The sequence below is a fragment of the Manacus candei genome, unplaced genomic scaffold, assembly GCF_025592945.1.
Source record: "Manacus candei isolate 608988 ecotype Guabito, Panama unplaced genomic scaffold, ASM2559294v1 h1tg000043l, whole genome shotgun sequence".
Classification (NCBI taxonomy): domain Eukaryota; kingdom Metazoa; phylum Chordata; class Aves; order Passeriformes; family Pipridae; genus Manacus; species Manacus candei.
The window spans coordinates 20,447,596-20,475,423 of record NW_026138091.1 but is presented as its reverse complement, the minus strand read 5'-3'; the positions used below and the strand labels follow the sequence as shown (position 1 = coordinate 20,475,423).

General features: G+C 40.8%; 2 protein-coding genes across 10 annotated transcripts in view; both read right to left on the bottom strand.

Moving 5' to 3' along the window:
- Nucleotides 1-27,828, bottom strand: part of PLXNB2 (plexin B2) — a 262,497-nt gene that overhangs the window by 186,771 nt on the left and 47,898 nt on the right. The window lies entirely within an intron of this gene.
- The window catches only part of LOC127474622 (uncharacterized), a 33,094-nt gene continuing 5,642 nt past the window's right edge, over nucleotides 377-27,828 (bottom strand). The window contains exon 2 of the mRNA XM_051795675.1: nucleotides 377-25,047. Coding sequence (XP_051651635.1) covers nucleotides 6,798-7,880 — 1,083 coding nt within the window. The 5' untranslated portion in view covers nucleotides 7,881-25,047 and the 3' untranslated portion in view covers nucleotides 377-6,797. The remainder of the gene's footprint in view (nucleotides 25,048-27,828) is intronic.

Below are 27,828 nucleotides of genomic sequence, written 5' to 3'. Positions count from 1 at the left end.
CACCTATTCAGCCTGGAGCACAAAGCCCAAGAGAGCTTAGAAAGAAATGCACATGCAGTCAGTCAATATTACAACCACTGACGATGCTGTGTATTTCCAAAGCACCTGCTATTGTCCATGTTGATTTCACCTGCTACTCTGGCTGAGAGAACCCCTGTTCTATATCTATAACCCAACTGTTCCTGCAGAGACAAGTGAAAGAGAAATGTAGACAGAGTTCTGTACATTCCTCACAGAGTCTTCAAAGAATTTTCCACAGATTTAGCTAAATGAGTACCTAGTTAACTCACTATCTCCACCTTAACTTTCTTATAAATAAGACACAAAGGCTAAAAAGAACTTTTACTCCCACCAGAAAACCTCCTATGTGCCCAGAGCTTGTGTTGGTGCTAGTTACCAATAAATTCTTGCAACTACACTGCAAGCCAGTCTGAAGAGAAGGTGTCCTTCTCTTGCCAGGTATTAATCAGTTCACAAATATTGTGTGCCCAGGAGAGAGAAACTTAAGGTACAGGATTAGTGCCAGGATAAACTTATTATGCCTGCACATTGTTATTCCAGTTCAAACACTCTCACTTAATCTAGTTCTGAAATGTATTCACTCCAGTTAGAGAGTAAATACTATTGTAATGAATGCTAATAAATAGACTCCAAATAAATAAGAATGAGATTTTTTTGGTCTTTGACGGGAAATATTACAGGGGACTTACGTGCAGACAGTGGCCATTTCCGGAATCCATCACTGTCACTTAACATACGACTCTCTTGTAATGCTGTGTTACCAGACAGAAAGTCAAATAATCTCTTTTGCTTTGATGAAAGCATGAGGAAGTAACTCAGATAAAAGCAGAGAGTAATCTGTTTAAACAGCTTGGGTCCGAAGTTGAAAATTAAACAAAATCAGTAACAAATACAGGCCTGCTGCAGGAGAATCTGCCTGAAACATGACATTAAAAAAGGATGAAATGCTAGTACAAAAATATTTCATGCCAGAATATTCTATATATGAAGTTGCATAGACCCTCAACTATTTGAATTTACATGTGTTTATTCATGTATAATTTGACACAATGTCCATTGTTTGCTAGTAATGATATAGTAAAAGAAGTTTTTGGCTAATCTAGAGGTAATGAAGAACATCAGAGTAAATTGATATTTATTAGAACAAAGAAAGAAAACAGTTAGTGAAAGCTCTCACTCTGTTCCCACTATTTAGGCTCCAATCTTTGGGAACACATTTCTGGCACATACCTATTCAGGTCAGGTTTTTATCTGAGTAAGCGATGTGTTCAGAGGGAGCACAAACACGCCCGCATCTTGCTGTCACAAAATGATTTTTAAAGAACTGGTCATTCACATCTTTGGGAAGATACGTTCAACAAGTACTTTCTGCCTTTTTAAGGGAAAAATCAAATATGTGCAACTTATGTTTGCAAGGTAGAAGAGAGAATTCCTTCCCGCTCTATGCACGGAAGATTTAGCACAAATATCTACACAGAAGACAACAGAAATGTTGACAAAACAGGTTAAAATTTAATCTGTATTTGGATCACTATAACACATCCCTTCAATGCCTCAATAGTCAAAGGCGTGAAAAGAGCTGCAAAAGGAGTAAACATGTTGCCTTTAGTTGATAAATTCAAGTATTCATGACAAAAAGCAAAGCCTAAAATCATCATTGCAGGTTTCAGAGAAAAAATATTATATGTGCATGAATATTTTCTAATGGACAACCTTCAAAAACCTCTCCATTAACCTGTCTGAGTTCTTCTGAGGTAAAAACAAACCCAGAAACCCCAAAGTACCTTTCAGTTTCCAAAAATATGTTTCCAAAATAGAGAGAAAGACCAGCAACAGTTCACGCTACCTTAGTGAGAGCAGGTAAATGTTTAGAAACATAACATCCAAATTTAGAGTGTGTCTGTGAACACAGAGCTTACTAAATTCCTTAAAAATGTAAAGGTATTGTCATCTTAACACAAAGCACATAGGACAAATCACCAACTTTATAACTGACTTCTTTCTAAAATCTGAGTGAAAATAGCTTTGCAGATTTTTACCGCTCTTCTCAGCAGTCCAAAACAATGCTCCTCAAGGAATTGAACTAATAATAAGGCCAAAATTTTCCAGAAGGAAGACAGAGGATGACAACATATTAGGCTGGCCAAAATAAATAGTTTCAGATTCTGAATCATCAAGTAGAATACTGTGAATGGTATTTTTATAATTCTGTAGCAAAAAAACCCCAACCCAAAATCACATTCCTTGAACAGTGTTTGGTCTTCCTAAATATTTAGAGAGGGACATTTTGAGCTGCAGTCCTGTGAGCAGAGTGACTTGGGGTCTTGTGATTCCATTTGTCACAGAACTCAAAGTGTTTGAACAAAACCCATGACACCCATCTGGTCAAGGGTTAAAGTAACCTTTAACAAGGAAGGAATCAGTCTTTGTGGTTCTTGGGATAGCTTCAGGCCTATAAAGAAACAATTGCATCATGCCCTAATTACTCCAGCTGACTCGATGCACAAACTGGGATCCCTCTGCAAGAATTTCAGAACATTTTGTCATACAGAAAATTAAGGTATTACACTATCTTTTCCAGATCTGATAAAGACTTTTTATGCAGAGATCATTTAAAGTAGAACCACTATAAAGAGAGAGGAGCAATGGACATGACAAAAATATGCAGAGGACAGGACACATGGAGAACAGCTTTCAGTTATAACATTGGATTGTCGCATATGACTCTCAAAAATGATAGCACTATACTCCTACTGCTCTATTTTCTCCTGGAAATTAATCTAAGTTATTTCACTGAAGATAAGATTTGTTATTTAGCCTCATTAAGTAATACCACAGTTATCCTTGCCTCCTTGTAAAACTGAGCAATATTTGCATCAGATGATCTATATAGTTTCCCAACTTTCCTGTGAGGAACAGTATTTTATTGTTCAATTTGATTTCTCCATAATATGTATCTCCATCTTCAGTAGTGATGTATAAAGAGTTTTGATCAAGCAGTTTAATATTGGGGGAAAAGAAACTTGTATTTTATAGGGAATACATACATAATAAGGACAGAAACATACAATACAAGATTATAAGAAAAAGCTGCAGTTTCCTATATCCATATGCATCTCTTTATATGTATTTTTCCTGTCTGCGAACATGTACATTACAGATATGCTGGGAGTAGCAACAGTAACTCTGTAGGGTTGTATCTTTTTCTCACTGTGTATGTATTCCTGGAATTCAATCAGTTACAAGGACAGGCAAACATCTATGACACTGGCAGGTAGCTGTTCATTTTTCAGGCAAGGCATATATTGCTGACTAATTTAACGCCAAAATAAAGTCATAAGGTATATATATTAATTCAATATAAACGGAGATTGGGAAGCACTTACAATAAAGTGGTACATTATAACATAAACCACTGTTTTTGTTTCCACACTGGGCTGTAAAGCGAAGCAGCCAACTAGCAGGGATGTCCTCTCAGCAGTTCTGGCTAATGGGCTTCATTTCCAACACAAGGGCAAAGCTGCTGACAGGGAGGGCAAATGCTGCAGCTCACTCCACTGCATCTGCTTGAGTCTGGGAGTCAGAGCCTTATGTAGAAGGTTGGATTCAGGACTTCAGCAAAAAGCAAAGGCAAAAAGCACTGAAGCACATTTCCAACCTTGACTGCTAGCCCTACATCTGCAACAACAAAATCCCTTCTCCCCATTCCCAGTTCACTATCTGGGGGACTTTTCTATGCTTTGGCATTATTGCAAAGTTTTCATTCCAATTCTGTGCACAAAGACCATCCCATGATGTATTTACTTTCTTACCAACCTAAAAAGATATTGCATGTCTACTTGCTCATTTCAAACCACCTTCCCCTCATTTACAGCCCAATTCTGCTATAGGCTCTGGGCAAGTGCACTGTGCTTATGCCTTTGAGATACTCCTCCTGGGCAAACATGTTTATTTATGGATTGCAATGCAATCCTGTATCATGGAGGTAAACAAAGGAACAACCCACTCCCTTCTGCAAAGGCACCCAAAGACCTAAATTTAGTTCCTTGTCATGGGAAACTGTCAGCAGTTAAACTATCCATCTTTATCACAATATTTCAACAGTAGGCTTCTTTTTTTATAAGAGGATGAAAATAAATCTACTAGCAACTATTATTTTGATGTATCTGAACATAGGAACTGGCAGATGGAGCACAGAGTATCTATTCAGCCAGAGTACTGAACTCAATATTCCTGTGGTCAGAAATTCTTGGACTCATCTCAACTTCTACCTTGGTTAAATTTCTCTTTTGGCTTCTCCATCATGACTATGGGGCAGGAAGCAAATGCATTTGCTTCCCCAGGGAGGTATAGAGTACAGCTGCTCCTTGGTGACATGCAAGAGGAAACCTTGGGCCTTTTTGTTTCTCCCCGTTCAATCTCAGGCCAGACACACAGGTCACCCTATGTACACCAGATTTTAAGTGGAGGTCATCAGTTTGTCTGAAGCACATAATTAAATTTGTTTTACAAGCTTGTCTAGGCAGTAAGTAATTAAATATCACTTCTCAGACTGAGATTTTAATTGTCCTGAGTTACCTGACAATAGGAATTTTTTCAGTCTGTTCACTCTCAAGCAAATGTGAAATTCCAGAGAAGCTGCCATTGATAATTCTACAAGAACTACAAAGCAACATGAAGTGTTCAACTACCAATAGCTTTAAGACAATAATTATTAAGTATTCCTAACACAAGTTCCAAATGAGTATACAGATTTTCATCAGCTTTTTGGCAATCACAATGTTAAAACACAAACAAGGAGCATTATGCCTTTGTATTTATGATACCCACTATAAATTTTGAGGCAGATCTGAACTACAGTTTTAAATCAAAATCCATTTTTTTCAAGTCAGAACTAATCTGAATTACAATAAGAATATCTGTAGATACTTTCCTAATTTGGAAAACTCATTAACTGTTCGGTTATGAAGAATTATGAAGCCTTATTCCAAGTATTATTTTCAATTATTCCTACAGTTTCACAATATACTAAGAAGCCTCTTGAATTCACAAAAGTTTACAAACTCTCTGAAGGAGCCAGTACCACACAAACATGTCAGATGTGGGACAGAACTATTTTCGGGACCTGAAATGCAGCATACAAACCAGGCAGGTATGTACCTGCCTCCACTGTAATGGTAATTTAACAGCCACACCCTTGCAAAGTCCAGTTAAAGGACATATCCCTGTTTTCAAAACTTTAGAATGCAGTCTATTTTTCTCTGCAGTACCCTGTATGTTTCCATAACTAGCAGACAGCCCACATTAGGTTTTGGAGAAAAGAGCAGATACTTGAGCTTGCTTTTGTGCAGTCAGATACAGATCACATACAGATATGGCTTCCTACTGATAAACAGGGGCAGGGCTGCATTCTAAGCCAGTAGGTTCTGTTACTCACTCACACAACTGCCCCAAATTTCTTTCAAGCCATGGTAACTGTTCCCAAACTCCCTAAGCCAAAGCAGGGTGGGGAAAGAAAAAAATCTGTCTCTCTGTGCAGTTACCCCGCATTAACATGGTTAAGACATAAACTAAAGGCATCACATTTTAGAGTTATCCCTTCATGGTGCTTTGGGAAGATCATTTCTTGCCTTTGACTTGGATATCAGCTAGAAACAATGATACAGAGTGCTTCCTCACACAGAAATATACCAGAACAACCAGACCAGTGCATATTTGCAGAAGACAAAGGCAGAGTTAGAGGGGCTCCTCAGGATTTACTAATGAGATAAAAACTAACTAGATGCTACAAAATTACCTTGCTCCTTCTCCAAATATTAAACTACTGAAAATACCCACATGTTCTGAAAATAGCCACAGAATTAAAAAATATATGTGGGCAACAATGTCAGTAAGATTTGTATCAACAGACCTTTAGACACAGAGTCACAGAATCACAGAATATGCTGAATTGGAAGGGACCCACGAGAACCATCGAGTCCAACACTCCTTCACAGGACTATCATGAAGAGTCACACGAGATTAAATAGCCTAGCAGTTAAACATGCAAAATAGATGTAGAAGGATATGATTAAGGCCAAACATCATCTCACAATATTAAAAACTACAAGTTCATCCGAAGACAGATGTGCAGAAGGGGGCTTTCCATGCAGCTACAATTTGAAATCTGTGTCACAAGTTGAAGTACAAAGAGCTCATTAGAGTCATAGAATGGTTTGGGTTGGAAGGGGACCTCAGAGATCATCTAGTTCCAACCCCCTGCCATGGGCAGGGACACCTTCAACTAGACTGTGTTGCTCAGAGCTTCATCCAATTCAGCCTTGAACACCTCCAGGGATGGGGAATCCACAGCTTCCCTGGGCAACCTGTTCCAGTGCCTCATCATCCTCACAGTAAAGATTTTTTTCCTAATATCTACTCTAAACCTACTCTCTTTCAATTTGAATGCATTCCCTCTTGTTCTGTCACTACATGCTCTTGTAAACAGTCTTGCTCTATCTCTCCTGTAAGTTCTCTTCAGGTACCGGAAGATTGTAATAAGGTCACCCCGAAGCCTTTCTCTTTTCCAGGCTGAACAATCCCAATTTCCCTCAGCCTTTCCTCATAGGAGAGGTGCTCTATCCCTCTGATTAACTTTGTGGCCCTGGTCTGGACTTACTCCAACAGAATAATTAGAAGAACATACAACTAGGTCCATCAAGAGCTAGTGAAAGTCCCAATGCAACCTCTGATCCATCATCATGGTTAGGTTTCGCGAACGAAGATTTGGGAAGGCTCTATCCACATTTGATACAGGCACGCTGGTGGCTTATGAGGCCAATCCGTGACAGACATATCCGATTGCAAAAGGCACAGCAGAAAGACTCCTTAGATGGTGTATTCTGCAACACAGGGTTCTTTCTGCGTTGCCTTTTTTCCTCGAGAGTGATCCTGCGTGTGTTCTCGAAGGAGACAGCTGCGTGTCTCCAGGCCTCCCGATTTGAGGCCAGAGTAGACCAGTTATGGTGATCAATATGGCCAAGGCTGAGATGTTGTTTCAGGGAGTCCTTGTATCTTTTCTTCGGGGCTCCTCTCATGCGGCAGCCGGAGGCAAGTTCACCATAAAGTAAGATCTTAGGGAGGCGGTGGTCCTTCATCCTAGAGACGTGTCCTGCCCAGCGCAGCTGTGTTCTCAGTAACATGGCCTCAATGCTTGTGACTGCTGCTTGTTCTAGAACAGATGTATTGGTCACATAGTCTGACCAGTGGATGTTTAAGATTGTACGGAGGCAGCGTTGATGGAAGCGTTCGAGGAGACGTAGGTGGTGGTGGTACATGACCCATGATTCGGAACCATACAAGAGAGTAGACAATGCTATCGCTCTGTAAACACTGATCTTGGTGCTTTTTTTCAAATGTTTATTACGCCACACTCTTTTATGGAGTTTTCCAAAAGCACTGTATGCCTTTGCTAACCTGTTGTCTATCTCTCCGTCGATCTTACCATCTGAGGAGATGAGGCTACCTAGGTAAGTAAACTGTTGGACTGATTTTAGCTCTGATTGGCCAATGGTGATGTGGGGATAATGGGGGACTTCCTGAGGTGCAGGTTGATGGAGGACCTCTGTCTTCTTTAAACTGACTTCCAGCCCAAAGAGCTCAGCAGCGTCTGCAAAGCAGGATGTTAAACGCTGCAGAGCTGCTTCTGTGTGGGCAACAAGGGCGGCGGAGTCAGCATAAAGCAGCTCCCAGACAAGATGGTTTAAGGTCTTGGTGTGGGCCTTCAGTCGCCTTAGATTGAATAGACTTCCATCAGTACGGTATCCAATGTAGATACCGTCCTGATCATCGAGGTCTGCTGTGGCCCTTTGGAGCATCATGCTAAAGAAGACTGTGAATAGGGTAGGAGCGAGAATGCAGCCTTGTTTCACACCATTCTTAATTAAAAAGGGCTCAGAAAGTGTGTTGCCATATCTGACTTGGCCGTGCTGATCCTCATGGAGTGAGATGATAATTTTAAGGAACTTGGGGGGACAACCTAAACGTTCCAAAATCTGCCACAGACCTTTTCTGCTCACAGTATCAAAAGCCTTGGTGAGGTCGACAAAGGTTACAGAGACCTTTGTTCTGTTCCCTATACTTCTCTTGCAGTTGTCTGAGAACAAACACCATGTCTGTGGTGCTCCTGTTGTCTCTGAAACCACACTGACTTTCAGGAAGGATTCCTTCTGCAATAGCGAGTATTAGTCTGTTCAAAAGTATTCTTGCCAGGATTTTGCCAGCAATGGAGAGCAGAGTAATACCATGGTAGTTTGAGCAATCAGATTTAATACCTTTCTTCTTATACAAGGTGATGATGACTGCATCACGAAGGTCAGATGGTAGTTCACCGAGCTCCCAACAGCGCACCACAAACTCGTGAAATTTGGTGTGGAGTGCAAGACCCCCATGTTTCCAGACTTCGGGTGGAATTCCATCAACCCCAGCTGCCTTGCCAATTTTCACCTGCTGTATGGCCTTGAGGGTTTCTCCTAAAGTGGAGGCAGTATCCTATTCATACTTTACTGGTTGTTGTGTGATGGACTGAATTGCTGAGTCTTGGACTACACGGTTGGTACTGACAAGAGTCTGAAAGTGTTCAGACCATCAATTCAGAATGGAGGTTTTATCTGTTAGAAGGGTTTGACCATCAGCACTGAGTAGATGGCTTTGTACCTGGTATGTAGGCCCATATGCTGTTTTCAAGGCCTCATAGAAACCTTTGTGATCAACTGTATCTGTGCATAATTGAGTTTTTTCAGCTAGAGCGATCCACCACGTGTTCTGGATGTCACGGAGTTTCTGCTGGAGCTTGCTGCATGCGAGACTAAAGGTTGTTTTTCTTGCGTGACAGGATGGCAGTGCAAGGTGTGCTTGGTGGGCGGTTCTCTTCTTCCTCAGCAAGACTTGGATTTCTTGGTTGTTTTCGTCAAACCAGTCCTTGTTCTTCTTGAGGGAGAACCCTAAGGATTCTTCAGAGGATTGCAGGATGCTGTTTTTAATATGGTGCCAAATTGTTTCAGGAGAGGAATCTGCAGAAACTGTGGGAAGGTTTTCGAGCCTAGTTTGAAGGTTTGCCTGGAATCTGTCTCTTACTGTGGCCGATTGGAGATTGTTAACTTGGAGTCTTCTCCTTGGGATGCTGCCCCGTTTTGGTTTGAATTTGAGCTTGAAGTTGAGTTAACAGCGCACAAGCCGATGGTCTGTTTGGCATTCTGCATTGGGCGTCACGCGGGTATGGTGGACATCGCGAACATCTCTCTGTCGCACCAAGACATAATCAACGAGGTGCCAATGCTTAGAACGGGGGTGCATCCAGGTTGTCTTCAGACTATCTTTCTGCTGAAAGATAGTATTAGTGATGGTGAGCTGTTGCTCTGCCCAGAATTCTAGCAGAAGTCGACCATTATCGTTGCAGTTTCCAACACCATGCTTGCCTAATACTCCTTCCCAGGCTTCAAAATTCTTGCCTACTCTGGTGTTGAAATCACCAAGGATAATGATCTTATCGTCTGCAGGAACCTTTTGGGTAAGGAGGCGCAGGTCAGTGTAAAATTTATCTTTTTCAGCAGGGTCAGCTTGGAGAGTTGGGGTGTATATACTAAAGATGACAACGTGTTGGTTGTTGTTTAGTGGAAGGCGTAGGGAGATAATGCGATCAGAGTGACCTGTCGGCAGATTTTCGAGTTTAGGAACAATGGAATTTTTGATCATGAAGCCGACTCCTGAGAGGTGTTTTTCGGTTCTGGGCTTGCCTGACCAAAAGAGTGTGCAACCGACACTATGTTCTCTGAGGTTGCCTTCTTCATGAAGGCGAACTTCACTGAGGGCAGCAATGTCGATGTTGAGACAAGCCAGCTCATGGGCAATTAGGGCAGACCGACGCTCAGGACGTCCGCTATCCACAGAATTGAGCATGGTTCTGATGTTCCAACATGCTAGAGTTAATTTAGGTACACCTTTGGAGGCAGGTGCGTGTCTTTGTCTTTTGATCTTTGTGCGACCGCATTGGAAGAAGATGCCCGTTGGCCTGCGGTTAACCAACTGGGTGAAAGTGGAGATGAGCTTTGTTTAGGCCACCTTTTCTAGGCCCCTCTCCGAGTGGAGCAAGCAGTGCTGTCCTTGGAAAGGCTGCTTGGTCGTTCAGGGTGCTGCCCCAAGAGACTGTCATCTCCAGTCAGTCTCAAATGACCAATATCCTGAACTGCCTGGATGCAGGGTTGGGTCTGTGGCTGCCAGTGCACCTTTCACCTGCCGTTTCGACCCTCGCCCGTTGCTACAGGACTTTTTGCATGTGGGTAGAGCCTTCAAGTCTGCGCAATGGATTTTTTAGGTGAGACACAGTGTGCGCGGAACTGAACCCACCCTTTAATCTGCCAGGGCCGAGCGAGCTTGGACGGTGGCAGTGAGGTAGGTTTGATTAGAGTGACCTTCTCTTAGATGGATGGCCTTACAGGGCTAAGTGAGCTCCATCTGCCCGGGTTTGGGATTGGAGTTGTCCTTCTCCTAGGATGACTGCCAGGAGGCTAATGAGCTCATCCTGCCCAAGAATGTATTAAATCTGGTCCTACAGTTTTGATCTGTCTGGCATGGGTGACCCTACTGGAGGCATGTACCACATAGCTCACAACCACACAGGGGTACAGAGACTATGTTCCTATTAGAACGCTTTGGGTAAGTCTTTCATTTCCTGCATTATTATCACCTATCTATAAACAAACTGAAGGAGGTACCCAGGAACAACCCTTTGTCCTGTCCACCATTTCAGGATGTAACAGAGCAAAGCAAGTATATCCAGAACATGCAGAACCTGATCCACTTAACCCCTAAATCTTCAGTTGTCAGAAGCTGGGGAGCATATGGCAGGTGTATGGTGTATAGAGGGATCATTCATATAACTTCCGGTTCCTGTGCTTGTCCTCACAGTTAGTTACCCTATGTAGAGTGTGTGTGTAATCTTAAATAATCTATTAAAACCCCACCACAGACTCATGAGACATCATCTCCCAGGCACCTGTCACCTATTTAACTGAGGCAGTTTATCCAATACCTGTTGCTCAAACTACCTTCTGTTCAATAGTGGAGCTTAGTAATTGTGATGGGTGGTGGACTGAAAACCCCAAAATTAAATTCACATAATCCCTCAGAAAGAAGTGACAAATCTGCATGGACACTGTTAAGCTGTAACAAGTGATTCCAATAATGAGTGTATGTTTACCATGTAATTACTGTTTTTCTAAATCTCAAAGGAGCAGTATGTGAAGTATTACATAAAGTATGAATGCAGTTTAAAAAAATTATCTGAGTGCATACTGAGTTATGAGCCCCTAAAAATTCTTACTTACATTTCAAATATGTCTATTTGAGTTAACCATCTTATATCACAATAAACCAAATCATTATGGACCACTGAGTATAAAAAAAAAGCAATCTGTTTAATTATTTTTTATTATGACAATTATAATAATTTCTTTCATGCAGCATGCAACCAGTTGTGCAGGCTATGATCTGAATAAGAAACAGCATCAGCTGAACTACTGATGTAACAATATGCATCTGTAATTCTACACACTCATGCTCTGGGCTTCAGGTATTGTATAAGATACATTTGAAATTGCAGCCCTGAAGATGGTTCAAGCTCACCATCAGCTTAAGTGACTTATTGATGATTATTAAGTATTCACTAGGATAAATATAAACACTCCCAGCTAGGTTTTCTACTTGCTAATGCCAAACCACACACATGGCTTCTGCAGTTTCTGTATTTATAACTGCTTCTCTTTGAAGATTGTCTGAACTACCCTAAGAACTCAGGTAAAACTTTTGGGAACTTTTGAGAACCTACTCATCCTTCTGCCCTTCTACTAGACTTATAATGATAGTTAAGAGATTTCTAAGCACTCTCAGAAAGAGAACAGCCATGGCACCTCTTCTCCCTTGCCCAATCACTGGAGAAAAAATGTACGGAATGTATTTAAATAATGCAGTTGGAACTTTTTATGAGTAAAACCCCCTTCATCATCTTGAATTGCTCATTTGTAACAAGTTACTTGTTCAACACTGGCTAAAATAAAGTTTATCTACTTACAAAGAACTGATCGAGTCAGAACTCCTTGAATTCTGTTGCGCTACTGCTAATATCTTATTGTTAATTCAGCATGTTAAGAGAAAGGAAGCTGATTTTAATTCATTTAACAGAACCCCAAAGACTAGATTGTTCTTTATGAACAAATGTTTCAAAGATTTTCTGCCAGTGCGGTTTCCTCTCCAGCTGGGAATAAAGTTTTCTCCCCTCTTAATACAAGTCAATCATTCTCTACCTCAAATTCATCTTTGAAGTTTCCAGTGATCTCAATGTTCCTTTTATGAACACAGATTTCTTTTTAGTACATTGGAATTCCTTTCTATTACAGGACTCTTTAATTCATATTTGTTGATTAAGTTTCATATGACAAGTACTAAAAATACTGGGAATGATGGATGACAGCTATACACACATGATGGTCAAAGAATGTTGTTCTGGAACTTTCAAGAAGATAGCTGCGTTCTGCGGTTGCATAATACCTATCCCTCTTGGACTTTGGATACTGTACACTGTGTTGTGAGGTGATATGTGATATTTTCACAAAATCCTCTGAAAGGTGATGGCTGCAAGGAAAGTTGTTTGACACCAGTAAAAGAGAACAACAGTGTACTATTCCACACAACAATCATTTAACCTCACAAACTAAAAGAGCAAAGTAATTAACTTCCATAAAGCAAAGCACTGCAGGCCTAATAGTAATCTTGCCTCTGAAATTCAATTTTAACAAGAGAAATTGGAAGAGTGCCAGTATCTTGTTTTATACTACAAAAGTACTATCAGAGATACCTTTTGTCATAAACAACCAGTCTGATTAACAGCGTAACGGGTCAGAGTGCTCTTCACTGTGTCTAGCCTCATCATCCTGAGTCCTTACATACTCTCTCCAAGCTTTCCTCTCAGAAGAGTAAGTTTGCTGTATTTTAATCTGATATTAGTCTTCAAGCATAAATAATACATGGAGAGAAGCTAAAATGTCTCATTGATTAAAATTCAACACTGTGAGCTTGTCACATTTCAGTGTGCAAATTGCTTCTGTCTGGGCTGCATTCAGAAGTCAGTCATTTAAATACATGTACACACTTCCTTGGTATCACAGCTGAACTACAGATCAGAATCAGAAGAGATTTTTCCCTACAATGAATTTGTGAGTAATGATGTATCTGGTCAACTGATTACCTAACAAGATGACTGTATTACATGATGGGGCTGCCTTCACACAGCTGTGAAGAACTCAGACAAGTCTTGGGTTGAAAGCTACCCCTTAGATTTCTACCATGGTTTGTAGCACTTTAACTATAGCTATAGTCCTCAGAGAGCCCAAGAAATCAGCAAGGTGGAAGGCCGTGGATACCAAATTTGCATAGTAATAGCTTTTTACATGTTTACAAGCAATTCTTAAAAACCAAACGCATCTAGGTAGTTTCCTTGAAAAGCAAACACAAAAGTCAGCTCTAGTAAGAACGAGGATTAACTATTTGACCTCACATATTTATGGTTAGTACCGCAGAGACTACATAAAATGCAAAGGTGGTCAGGGAATTACGCCGTGTGTTGCTGTGCTACATGCTCAAAATGTTTGGATTTCAAAGTTATAAAACAGTGTTCAAAGATTGAAAATGTTCCCCTTGAAAGCAGTGGTCAGACTTGCATAGCACCTTTAGAGGAAAAGGATGTCAGAGAATGCATACATTTGTCCTGGCAGGGTAAACCATTTCTTTAAAGCCATCTCAGAAGGACAAATTATTTCAAAGTGACTTCTGCTGTTTGAGAGCAATATGGTCATAAAAGCTCTTCCTTTAGGAGTTTGTTTTTATTTGCAGGTCAGATAACCAGATTATTTTCTAGACTCAGAAGGTGTCCAATGAACTCAATAGCATATTGAGCCAAAAGCTCAACAGAAGAAATATAGTCCTACCTTGACCAGAATCATATTGAAATATACCAGTATGTGAAGAAGAAACTTCTCTTAGGAAGGCACACTGATTGAAACATGATAATGGAAGTAACAGCATTAATGGCCACCAGCAAGAGAAATGGGAGAAAACATTCATCCATTACCAGAGTTTTTTCAGTTTACTAGTGCTGGGACCAAATCTTTTCTTCCTTGCTCTATAAATTAGGAGCAACTGGTATTATCTTAAACTGGTGAACATGAGGCAAAGATTAGTAAGGTCTTCATTCTTATCTTGTAAAAAACAAAAAAACCACCACACAATCACACAGCAATAGCAAAGAACCATAGGATGCAGTTCTTCTAAGAATGAAGGTTATTAAAACTAAATTATGCTTGAAGCATTATTTTCTGTGCCTCAATCTTTAAAAAATGCATGCTTTTGTTTTTTTAAATTTTATTTCATGCTGCCAACTGACAGTTTTACAGAAAAATATGGCACCTCCAGAGACAACTTTCCAAATGAGAATTTTAAACAACATTTATTTGACTTGTTATAAAATTTGTAATTTCGTTATCATTACATGCTTATGTAATGAAAGGAGGAAAGGCCACTCAAAACAGAATTAATCACTAGATCTGTTTAGGGAAAAATCTAACATATATAATACCTGTAGTTCAAATATACATATATACATAAACCCAAAAGCAAACTAACAGAAAAAGGGCAGACAAATGTCTGCTGCTAATTTCAGATTATACATGACACATTCTGGCGTGTGCATCATACTGATACGCACAACAGTTTCATGTTTATCCATTTAGCTGTATGCAATGGGTGACAGTGCAGAAAGCAAGAACCATTTCAGAGAGGCAAATTGCATGGAAATAGTCTTTTCCAATTGCCTGGGATTTTCCAAGGGTGAAGGCCACACACTCTGACAGAGAGCTATGACGAAGGCAGTGCACGTGTGCTTCATTGACCCAGATTATTAAGATAATTATATAGTAGCTATTTCAACATTTTCAATGATAAATAACCTGGTTTTTCTGCACTACTAGAAAATACTAAGATGTTACCAGAAAAAACAAAATACAATGGTAAGTAACCTCACAGTAAACTGACAAACCATATAGCTATAAAGGGGTTTTGGCAAGCAACTGTCACCTCCATAACTTTATCTGCATTGCCAGTCATCAACATACAAATCAAAGATACCTGAAAAGAATTAGAGTAATTTGCAGGAGATGAGCGTATGCCTCTGCTGGAGCTCATGGGAATGACCTGAATCTGTCTCACTTTACAGGAAATGACAAAACTTGAAAAAAGGTATTAATTTAATTTTTATTTGTAAATCCTTCTTACATGTTGCACAATTTCTATCAGGACTAAACAATACTTTGTTTCATGAAAGCTATATGTTTACATCTCTTCAAAACACCAAATGGTATCTAGCCTGCAAAATTATCATGGTTTATTCTGAGAGATCGGATCCTGCAGAAGGCAAGGACCTTAATGACTGACAGCAGTGCATGCAGCACTCCAGTGAAACTAGTCCTTTAATGGCAACACATTCCTCTAGTTTTCTAGAAGCTTCAAAACCTGTCTGACCTGAATTTATTTTATGGACCTGACAGAAAAGCCTTCCCCTCCCTCCACTCCTGTGAATAAGCAGAAAAATGCCTTCAATAATACAAGTATTTTAAACCCTGTCTTACATGTGAAGAAAGGTTAACATCAGCAGAAAGCACAGTTTTGAAACAGGACTTCAAATAGGGAATACAGCATACTATAACAAAAGGAAAGAAAACCAAAATCTCAGACAGCTTCTTACAAAACAAAAGAAAGTACTGCAAAGGCACTTTCAAGAGGTGAGCTAAAACATGCCCTTGCCCTTCCTAAAGTCATGAGGGAAGTCCATGACTGGGTGGCCAGACCTAGGCACATGAGTTTACCTCCAGAGGCAGTTGCAACTGTTATAGGACGTGATTTCCAGTAAGCAGCATGCTCTTTGCTGATATGAATACACAGTATTCACATATAATTTTGGTGAAGTTCTTGGTGAGATACCACAAAGACCAGTCTCCTAGCCCTAACATAATGCAGTGTGGGCATACAAGTCCAAACAGTTCATGCCTGGTGGCAGATGCCACCTCATACTGGCAATCCTACCCCTCTCCTGGATTTTGCAATTTCTGGAAAAAGATGGCCAGCATATTTCAGCCTACCAGGCTGTGAACTGTGATGAGGGGGATGTCGACTTTCATTTCCTTCAACCATCCCTGCTAAAGAAACATAGTTGACAGCTGGAGCAGTAACTTCTTAAATCAATTCAGCGTGAAATTCCAGAGCATTTCTCTTGGTGCCCTCTGAAACTTGATGGCTTTAATCTCCAGCTGCCTGATTTACTGTAAGTAGATGGGCAAGGTGGCCTGCTTGGTGTTGCCTCTTGCTATCTCTTTATACAGCAGTGTCCGCAGGAGACCAAGTATTCATTAGCTCCTGCCACAGTTAGTCAACAAATGCTTCCTGCTGTTTGCAAGAGGCTGGCTAGCTCTTTAATCTTTACTAGAAAAGAAGGATGATTAGCAAAACACCCTGTAAATATGCACAATTTAAGCATCTTTGTCACTGCCAGGTGAGGACCAGAAGTCCAGTCTAACTGGCAGCACGTGGCTAACACTGCTGCAGAATTTAGCATATTTCCCATAAAATACCTGGAAAGGTTTTCAGGCATTCCGATTGAGCTGCTGTACAACGTTAGAATAACGTGTAACCCTACTGGAATCTGAAGCAGTGTCTCACTGAAATATTTTTCAGCACAAGAGGTTCTGCCAAAGAAACAAACTATCACATCCCCAAAGTGATACATTTTCATTTTTTCTTCTCCCACAGAGAAACAGCAGACTTAACATTTTCCCTGAAATAATTTTTCCAAGTTTTGTTGACTTTAATTAACAGACCAAATGAGGTAAAAGATTTCTTTTTAAAAATCCATTTTACTGCAAGACATAGACATATATAGCAGTCAGTGACTTGTGAAAGCTGTTGCTGTGAGATACAGAATTACTGAGCTGAAGAATAATATTTGCCACAGTCCTGGCTTTAGTATTTGAGGATGAGGGATAACCTGTGTTGACTGTGGCTACACTTTGTATGACTAGGAAATAGGAATAGCTTCTCTGATATCCATTAATTTTTACAGGTTATAACACAAATGGTTTTATGAGCACTGGAATAAATGAAACTTGTTTTCTAAACCAATTTGTCCTCTTGTGCTTGACTCTTTTAACAGAACTGCATAAAAGTAAAGAATATTGCCTGAAGAACCCACATTGAAAAACACATGAGAGAGACATAAAGAGATTAGTGCGGTCGTTCTACAGGATAAGCTTGAGCTTCTGAGTTTGCATCTTGGTGGATACCGAAGAAGGAATGCTTTGGGCATGGCTCTGAGACAGCTGACCCAGCTGATCCACCAGGCAGGGTGACCTTCTACTCACACGTAGCCTTCTCCCTTCCTTAACCCACACCGTGCAGTCCCAGCTTCTCCCTGCAGCTGGCCCTCAGGAATAAACAGATTAGACTCAATAATCTAGCAAAAGCCTCATTTTCTGTGGTTTGGTGAGTTTTTGGCTATGTAACAAAAACAAAGCTGAGCTGTCTCACTGTGCAGATGGGCAATCTGCAGAGGTGATAAAGGGAAGAACAGGGGCTGGACCACCTCTTTGGGAAGTAGGAGTCAGTAGGAGAAGGTGGCTGAGAGGATGCCAGAACTAACATGGAGATCACCCAGTTTTCCTGACCAAGCAAAAAAAGGTCTAATAAAATGTGTATGAGAGTACCTGAGGCAAACCTATGATATCATTTTTAACTGCACCACCCAAAACAGGATAACCTTATTGGTTCAGCTGAGGTTGATCATTCTTTCATTTCTCTCCCATCTTTCTGGTGCAATCAAAGCGGGGCTAGAGGACATGCTGGTCTATGCACTGTAAAATGGCTTCCCCAGCCCTCAGCACTGACAAACAAGCAGGCAATCTCAGGGACAGGGGCTCTCCAGACATCTTCCAGGAACATTTTCCTTTCAGACAGGCCAGTCTCAGGGTCAACAAACCCCCGGTGAACATGAAGCCAATTTGCTACTGGATTCTGCTGAATAATCCATCTAGGGACGATGTGCAGGGTCTTGTTCTGGGAGTGCCTTATGGTGGGGTGGCAGTCCTACAAAAGCCCAGATGTGGTGAACAGCTGTAAAATCCTGTTCACTTACAGCTTACAATTTTGTTTCCAGCTTAAGCTGGATCAAAACCAAGTCATTTGTCAGCAAAATGCAAACCAGAGTCTTGCCGCATTTGCGGGCACGCATTTTTGCCAATAGTGCTGCTCCTATGCCTTCCTCCACAGTGTTGCACGGGGCTTTTAAACCTATGTAGGGCCAAATAAGATTTCCCCCCTTTTCTCTCTTCTCCCCCCTGATTTGCAAGAGCTAGTGTGGGAGGACTGGCTCAATCATAAAACCTTGGGGTAAGCGGTGCACTTTGAGCTGGCAGTCAGGCTATGTGATTTTGGGTAACACTTTCTCATCAACCCACCATGCTGAGGGACTGAATGACTAAACTTAATCACTGGCTTTTAAAACAGTCCTCCAGACCTTCTCAAAGGGCCTTTTTGAACACAAAAAAAGGCCTAAAGAATCATCCTACAAGTTGTTCCAGATCATTGTTTCCTTTTAGGAGTCCAAATTGGTCTCAAAATTTATTTATTTGTTTCTTTATTTATTTCTCAAGTTTTTACATGGATAGAAGCCTTCTGTCGCCCAGACTTTTAAAATTAGAGGTTCTGTGGATAAATTAAACAGATATGAAGTTTAAAAAGTAATTTTTTTTAAAAAGCAGGTATTGACACATTAGAACTTAATAGCTCTTTGCGAGACATTGCATTTCATAATCAAAACTGCCTTAGAATTTTCATTAAAAAATGAAATTGCTGATCCAACAAACCATAACAGCCACAAGTTGGGTCTGGAAATACTTATGCATAAAAACCTACTTATTAGTATTCTGATGAGGCTGAGACATATTTGAATGAAGAAAAGGCACTCCACAAATTAAAAAAAAACACCAATAACAACAAAAAACCTATTGACTTTCATGGGAGGACTCTCAAGTGGCTTAGAAAGTTATCACAAAGGTGGCTATCAATGACAAAGGTGTCATGAAAATTGGAGAACCTGTTTCTTTTTGGCATTGAGGTGGGGAAAGAAATAGAAAAAAAAGATTCCAGAAAAGGTGTCACCACACCCTGTAGGGAAGACACACACAAAACAAAAGAAACAACCCTGCAGTTTTTTATACTCTTGAAATTGAGATCTTGACTGCAGCAAAACCATTAATAGGGTGCCTGGAGACAAGAAAGTAAAAAAATATTTTCTCACTGTTGTCAGGACCAGCCTTTTTAAACATGACTTATGAGAAGTCAAGCTTGGCTACCCAGTGAGGTTGTCCTCTCAGGATTCCACCAGCACAGCACAGTCCACTTTGCTGGAGAGCTACACAATGCCCTCCTGTACCGATAAGACTCTGGTTAAACACTGTGCTGCAGGGAATCCACAGAAATTAATTTCCTTTCCTTCTTCTACAAAAAGCCCAGGGCTGTTATGCACTTCACCCTTCCCAACTGAGTTAGCAGTTCTGGATCAGTGGCAATGGCTGGAAATAGCACCCTAGCAAATCAGCAGCCACAGCCCAGAGGGAGGTGATGGCCCCAGCCTCTTCCATGGTCTCTCCCAGAGAAATGTGGTGCCATGGGGCACTGGGTTTCCACCTAAGGGGGTTGTGGGAGGAGCAGAGTAGAGGGCAAACAGGAGACAAGCATGGTCTTCATGGTCTTGCAAAAGCAAGAGCCCAAACTACACAATGTGAGGAAGGAGGGATGTTGAGATGCTACATGTGACCACGTGGTGGATGGAGACTCCCAAGAAGCTGGCAGCTTGGGACTTTTGGGGCAGGACAGAAACTCCTTCTCTGCCCTCAGGTCCAAATGGACAGGATTGGTACTGTGACATAATAGCCTGAGATGAGGAGCAAACTCCGTGAAGTGGGGTTTCAAGACCTGCAAGGCCTTAAGGAAGTATGAGCACCATGAAGAGGGGCTAAGTGACAGTGGCTAGAGATTCCCTTCTATAGGGAAGGCACCCATCTACCGACAAAAGATGCTGTCATGGGAGACTTTTACTTTTGGGATGCCAAATTTGAGATGATATAGAAAAGAAACTGAACCTCCCTATCCTTTATCTGCAACTATCACCCTTTGTTGCTCATCCATGTAGGCACCAATGGCAGACCTGGAATATGAAGAATCACTACAGAGCTCTATGAGTAAAGTCTGGAGTCCAGGCACTGCTCTCCTTGATCCTAAATGTGAAAGAGAAAAGCCCAGGTAGGAGTGGACAATTCCTGCTAGTCCATGTCTGGCTCCATGACTGGTATCCCAGGCAGCAATGTGGCTTTTATGATCATGGGATTCTCTTGAGGAACAGAAGCTTTGAGATCCTGAAAAACAGAACAATGCAAAATTTTGCCCTTTACATGAATGGGCCACTCAAGAGTGTGGAGCTCATTTATGGGATGGACAAATGCTTGTGGGTTGGCATTAGAAGAGAGACCAATAAAGGTGGCACTGTGATGGGAAGCAGATCACACAGCAAAGAAGTTGATGAAGTCTTCTCTAAACAACTCTAGGAAGTCTCCAGACCACAGACCCTAGTTCTCAAGGGACACTTGAATGTCTCTGAAGCTTGAAGAGGGAAAGGCAGCTCAAAGCAGATTTTTGGAGGGTGGCAGAGACAACTTCTTAACATAAATGCTAGATGGCCCACAAGGGACGACACTCTCATAAGTAGCAGTGGTTCTTAAGGATATTGTGGTAAGTTTTAGTGAGATGAATTAGCATCCAGTAATATGTATATATTAAAAAAAATATATATATACACACACTAGTTAGATCCATAACATTACAGTTCACCAACACATTACATACTTTTTGCCTTCAAATAGCTTCCATGTGTGTTCTAGAAATGTGGTTTAAATCATATGCATGGGCACACACAGAGAGAAACACTTTCTTAAACTAAGTGTAAAATCCATATACTTTCTTTTTAAAAAAGCTGCCATCTTATCTTCCAAATATATCTTCCAAGGCCAACAAATCAGAGCATGTCACACAGCAAAAGGAAAATCTTTATTTAATATTCAGTAATGCAACTTCAGTTTGGAATACAATTAGCAAAACTGCCCCCTCTTCAAGGCTTTGAAACTATTAATTTATTTAAGCATTGCTTTAAAATGAGAGAAGGTCACTAACAGCAAATAAACTACATCTTCTGTAACATATTGAGCCCTCATTTCTAGAAAACACAGCTTTTAAGCATTACCCAAAGTAATTTAGCTGTGGAGCTCAAGTAGTTTAAATTAGCCAAGTCCCCAAATAGAGTTTCACACCCTGTAATCATGACACTGAGTATCAGAGGGTTCTCAGGGTTGGTAATCTACATAATTTCCCACTCATAGTCAGGAAACTCAGACCTTATTTGAAGTAGCTGTTATTATTATTGGCATTTCTTTAAAAGAACACCTTTTTGCCAACAGGCATAAGAAAACCCTAGCTAATGTTTTCATATGTTAAGCCAAATAACACATGTTCATTGGACAGCAATTGCCTCTCTTTTGAGGTATCTTCACAAACTAGAGTGACTTGCCTCTAGAGAACAAGGCATGAAACAGATCCAAAACACACAACCATGTGCTGCCTCAGCAGTTACCTAGTGGGAACGAGTGCAGACCCTGAAATGGGAGCCTTGTAAACTGGCTCTTCAGGCAGTGCACCCATAGCAGCTGTGCCATACTGCTAGAAACCACTCACTACACTATCTGCAGGCCCTGCAACCTCCTGCTTTTAATCAGTTCCTAAGAAACGCCGGCTTGTTTTGTGGAGATTTATTTTCACTGTAGTGGTGTCCAGGTTTGCATTAGAAACTTTGATAGTGTCACAAGGCAAGAAGAGATTGCACAATCAGACAGACAATACTGAGACAAACAAGGACAATTCTCACTCTGCTTCCTCAATTCAAATTTCAAATATTGGAATTCCATGGATATTGTTAATTATACATCAGACTGAACTACATGAGTTCCTGTTGGAGGAGGAGAGACGGAGTGGGAAAAATATGAAGCTTGGAGAAAGATTTACGACCCCTAAATGGACACTTTTATACCAAAATGGACACTCTTACACCGGACATGACATTTCCTGGATTGGACAGTTCATCCCCAGTTATCCCCAGTTGTCCCTGGTTTATTATTGCATTGTTATATTGTTGTTTGTACCCCAGTTGTTGTTTTTAAATTTATCCTCCATATTGTCTCCTTCTTCCCCTCACAGTTTTCCCGCCTTAACCCTGTTTTCCTGCTCCTCTGCCTGCCATTGGCTGATCTTTGGTGCAGTGCAGAGGCAGCTACCATTGGCCCATTTCCCCAGCTACACCCAAACTCCTCCCCTCCTTACCCAGTTACCCAATCACATTCATCCCTGCGCTGCCAATCTTACACTCCTCCCTAGCCCAAACTCCACCCCTAAACCTACCCTATATGAGTTACTGTTTCCCTAATAAAGTTTGGCATTGCTTCCCGAGACTTCTACTGTGTCAAGACCCTGATTTGCAGTGCCCGATCCCATTCCCTTTTCCCGCGGGTCGTGGCAAGTTCCACTACCCAAAACTCTGTTCAAAAGCAAGCCACTGGATGACAGAAACTCTCATTCAAATAATTTTTGTGAAGGCCAAACCTGTGCTGATAACAACTTCAAAGGCTATACCTTACTTTGGCAGAAAATGAAGGTCCAGAGAAAATACCAAAATTCACCCTCCTGACTTACTTCTCCAAAATTAGGGGATTTATTATCTGACCATAATGCAAGAGATGAAGCAGATTTGAGAACAGTCAGAAGAACACATCAAGACTGTATTAATTACAGATTTACCCAGGAGAGAAACAAAATATGTGAAGAGCTCTTTTTCACATTAAGCTAACTGGGAGATGTGCGTGTTTCAGTGTGGATCCATTTTCCTCCTGTTGAGGGACTGTAAGTCAAAGTCTGTCCTTGGTAAACACCACCATGAATCAAGGAAAGAACAAGCCTATAGTTTCAGTTGCTCAGTAGGTCTTTTGTTGTTGCTGAGTCTGAAGGCAGGCTCCAAAGAAAACGAAGACCTAAAGGAAGATTTTTTTTCAAAATAGACTTTTGAAAGTAAAGAGAGGCAAATTGCAGCTAGGGCCCACAGGAAAACTCAGTTCCTTCCCCACAAAAGGGAACAATGCATGTTTGTGCAATGAAAGCAGATTTTATCAGTCACTTTGAAGGAGAGCGCAGTTATCTCTCAGATAACTGGCACTAAGAGGACAGGTAGCATGGGCCTTACTCCATGGAAGGGATCATCTGAAGACAGTGCTGACTGGAGGGACTTCCAGTCCTTCCTCATCTCCTGCACATATTAGCTCCTACACCCTCCACACTCTCTGCTAGAGGTGACCACTCTTTCCATGAAAGTGCTTTTTGCAGTACTTCTCAGCCCAGGCTAGAGCACAGGCATATAGAGAGCTCAACAGACACAGATGAGGATGAAGATTCACAGCAAAGTCCTGCTGCTGTGTCGTTGCACCACAGTCCATCAGCTGTGCTGCACGGGAGCAACCCAACTCATGAAAAGGCTGCCAAAAAATAGGGGAACCCCCCTCTGCCCAAGTCGGATCAATTCTGTGAAAAACTATTGAAATGGTACAAGGGGAGATGTGTGACTGTATGGTTTTGTCTCACACACATATACAAACAGATATGGGACAAAAATTTTGTCCCACAAAAAACCAGCTGGAGTTGGTTCTGAACTTCAGTGGAGACAGAGGAGAAGTTAGAGAAACTGGAAATTCTCCTTCTGGTTTTGCTGGTGAAGGATACAGAAGGTTGTCAAATTCTTCCTTCTGCAAGTACCACCAGATAAGTGGCCTTCCAGCTCACAATGCTTCATGAACCATAGAATCTTCAAGGTTGGAAAAGACCCATTGAGTGTAACTAATAAGCCAGTACCACAATGTTCCCCGCTAAACCATATCCTCAAGTGCCACACCTGCGTGCCACCTACTCCCAGGGATGGTGATTTTACCACTTCTCTGGGTAGTCTGTTCCAAAGCCTGATCACATTTTTAGTTGAGAAATTATTCCTAATATCCAATCTAAACCTCCTCTAGTGCAACTTAAGGCCATTTCCTCTTGTTCTGTCACTTGTTACCTGGGAGAAGAGACTGATAACCAATGAATTATCTCCTCTTCCAAGTCCATCCCCATGCAAGCTTACATCATGCTGGAAGAGCATTCTAGTCTAACTAGACTAAGAGAAGACCAACAGATCCTTTTAAACAATTACCCTGACTTAATTCTCTGTTGATGACTGCATTTGTTGTATCTTGAGGTTCTTCAGGAAGCACCAGTTGGATGTTGTGTGCATTAACTTCTCATAGTACCAAGTTTTGTTGTCAGGCACAACTACATGCTTGCTGTGCTCCACCCACCAAGTTCTAAACTGAGGTGAGCTCAGTGATCATCTTCGTTAAAATAATCTGTTCTCTTAACATTCAGAAAGCAAATTGTGGCCACTAGCCATGACAAATCCTCTTGGATCCCATGGCTGCATACCAGAGTCAAACATGCATATGACAACAAAACCCTAGGTTTGAAATACACACTTCTTTGGCTATGGTCTTACCCAATTTATTCAAGCACAGACCAAGAGAAAGATTAGCCATAATGCAAGTCACAGGCATTAGTCACAACTCATGGCCAGACACCATCTCCCAGCTTCAGTTCCACCATTTGGAGAAATGACTGTCTTCAGCACAGTGCTTGTCCAGACTCCTGTGGAGGTTACCAATCTTCAAAGCTTCCAGCAGAGCCATTTGGATGATGTTCCCTTCCCCATTTCTGTCAAAAATAGCCAGGGCAACGACTTACTATTTAAACTGTTCAAGATATCCCTCCTAAGTCTGACAACCTGAGAGAGTTTTGGTATGAAGAGGAGCTGTGATCTGCCTGACGGCTCTTGATGTCAACACTTGTGTCTCAGAGGGGGGGAAGTGAAATAAAAATAGAAGCTATTAATTGGAAAAAGGAGTAGAAACTCAATAGTTCTGTATAGTAGTAGTCCTGTAATAAACAATTTCCCCCCAAAATCCCCCAAATCCACCCAAACTGCTTCTAGGACAATCCTGTTCTCTCTCTAAATACTTGTATTTCTTAAAGCAATGCACCTAGGCCCTCAGAACTGAAAAAAACTGCTGGTGCCACAAAACATATAAGTAGTGGAGTGGTGAGGAAGTGATTAAAAACAAAACAAGCATATGTACTGGTACTGGGAGAGAAAGCGTTCACTGCTTAGAGCCTGGAGGAGGTCATAAGGGATAGTGGCACATAACAAAAGAAATGATAAATGGATTTGGCATCTGCACTAACTTCTTGGTAAAATCCCATGAAGACTTTTGCTGGTTTTTATTACCATGTGTGTACAAATCCAAACCACACGCTTTGAGCTGATTCAATCCAAAACTACAGTGCTTTTAAGTGTCCGCTTTTGCTTGGGTCTGAGGCCTCATTGCTTCCTCTTTTTTTTTTCTTTTTTTCTTCTTTTTTTTTAACTTTTTTTTTTTCCCTGCAAAGGTAAAAGACTTCTCCCTTTCTTGCAAGCAAAACTTCCTGAAAAATAATTCTGTTTACCCATAATCTCTTTCCAGCCTTTAAACTTTGTGAGCAGAAAGCAGTAAGTCCTGTGAAGGAGTCAGACTGGGTGAAAAAATTTTGGAGAGAGAGAGAGCTTAGGCTTAGGCTGGCTTCTCACATCCCATTATAACAGTCAGTCTACACAGCATGATGAGTAAGTGCAGGGCTCCTCTGCTTCCCTACTCCGTGGTTTCAGTTTTAAATAGATGTCTATAACTATAAATGTATAATGGGTTTGAAAATAATCGTATCCAGGGCAAATGGAAAACCAAAATCATCAACTTTGGAAAATGAGGGGTTCTGCTAAAAATAACTGTGGTATTTCTGGTTTTGCAAAGACCAGTATTTTCAAATAAGTTGGGAACTAATGTATCCCAGTGGTCTCTTTCTGAGCTTGAAAACAGATAGCAACAGTCTCCTGCACATTACAATTAAAACCAGCAGAATGAAATTAATGAGTGTAGACAATTTAACTGTTTCATGATGAGTTTACCAATGGCACTGACAAAATAGGCAAGAATCGTACCAAGTATAGACTGCTGCTCTTTGGAAGAGCCATGAGGAGAAGTGGAAGAGAAGGCAAGTGGAGAGGCAGAGGACCGGAAAAGGCTGAGGAGGGGACCACAGTAGCAGAGACATTTCCTTCTGAAGCCTCAGGGGACGTATCGGAGGGATGGAGAACTTAAAGCTCTTAAACTGTTAGGAGAGTATAGCAAGAATATAGCTTTCTCCTCTGAGCACTTGTAATAAGAATGAATAATAAAACTTTCAGGCATCTACCAGCAAGGTAAAAATGCACAGTGAATAGGCAGCACTTACTCCTCAAACATGTACCACAAAGAACAGCACTACCTCCCCAAACATTTGCTTTCTGGGAGAGACATGGTGTGCCACCCAGCTTCCACAGCAGGGGGAAAATTGCTGCTTTTCTCTTTCTCGTTTGTTTGTTTATTTCACTCCATAGTTTTGTCAAACTCAGAAATTGCCAAAACCTGGGAACTTTAAAAAACGGAGCTCAGAAGCTTAAGAACAAACAAGAGAAAGGTTCGTTCTCCATAGCACAGCTGTTATGCAAAATTGCATTTTGGGCAATTTAAAAAAAATGTTATTGGCTCCAAAAGGGTGGCTTAAAAATTAAACCTCATAGCTTGATAGTTGAAGCATGACAGTTTGACTATTAATGCAATAGAAAAAAATAGCTTTCTGAAGGCATTTGTTCTATAGGTCACGTGAACAGAAAGAGCAATTAAGTAGTATTTGGTAGTAAATATTGAAAAAAATCAAATACCCAATTTTTTTTATTTGAAGAGAGGAACAGCTATTATGTTTTAGTGAAGGTAAACATCCAGAGTCTATCCTTTAAGAGTTTAAGAGTTGATCTTTTTTAATATGTTTTTCTGAAATTAGCCGATGCTTTATTCGGCAGCAGCAGAAGAAACTGCTTCTAAGCATCAACTAATTAATTCTTAAGTTCCAAGAACACAAAATATATAATATGCTTATCTATATATTTTTTTGAGTTACATACACATGGAAAGGATAGAAATTGTGATATTGTTGTTGGGGGGGGAAGGATTTCCTTTTTATTTTAGGGCTTTTTTCAGAAAAATATTAAATAACAAACACAAAAAAAGAAGCCCTGCTAATAAGCTGAGCTGTCATACCTTCCGGAGGAGAATATAAAATGGGCATTTTAAAACAGAAGACTTTGCAGGCACAGATTGTGTTTTCCACATCAACTGCGACTTTTCCTTTTGTAATTTATACCATGGTTTGAAAATGCCAGTTGAAGGGTTATGCAAGCTTCTTCTGTGAAACAGAAACTTCCACATTTCTCTCTAAATTAAGATGAAGCCAAGAGATGAAATATATTCTAATTAATGGAAATTTTAAAAAGCCTTCTTTTCAGAGATTGTTGTACAGTGGATTCCTTCTGTGATCAGCTTTATATTCTCGATTGAAAATCACAGCTTGTTTTTTTTCTACTGA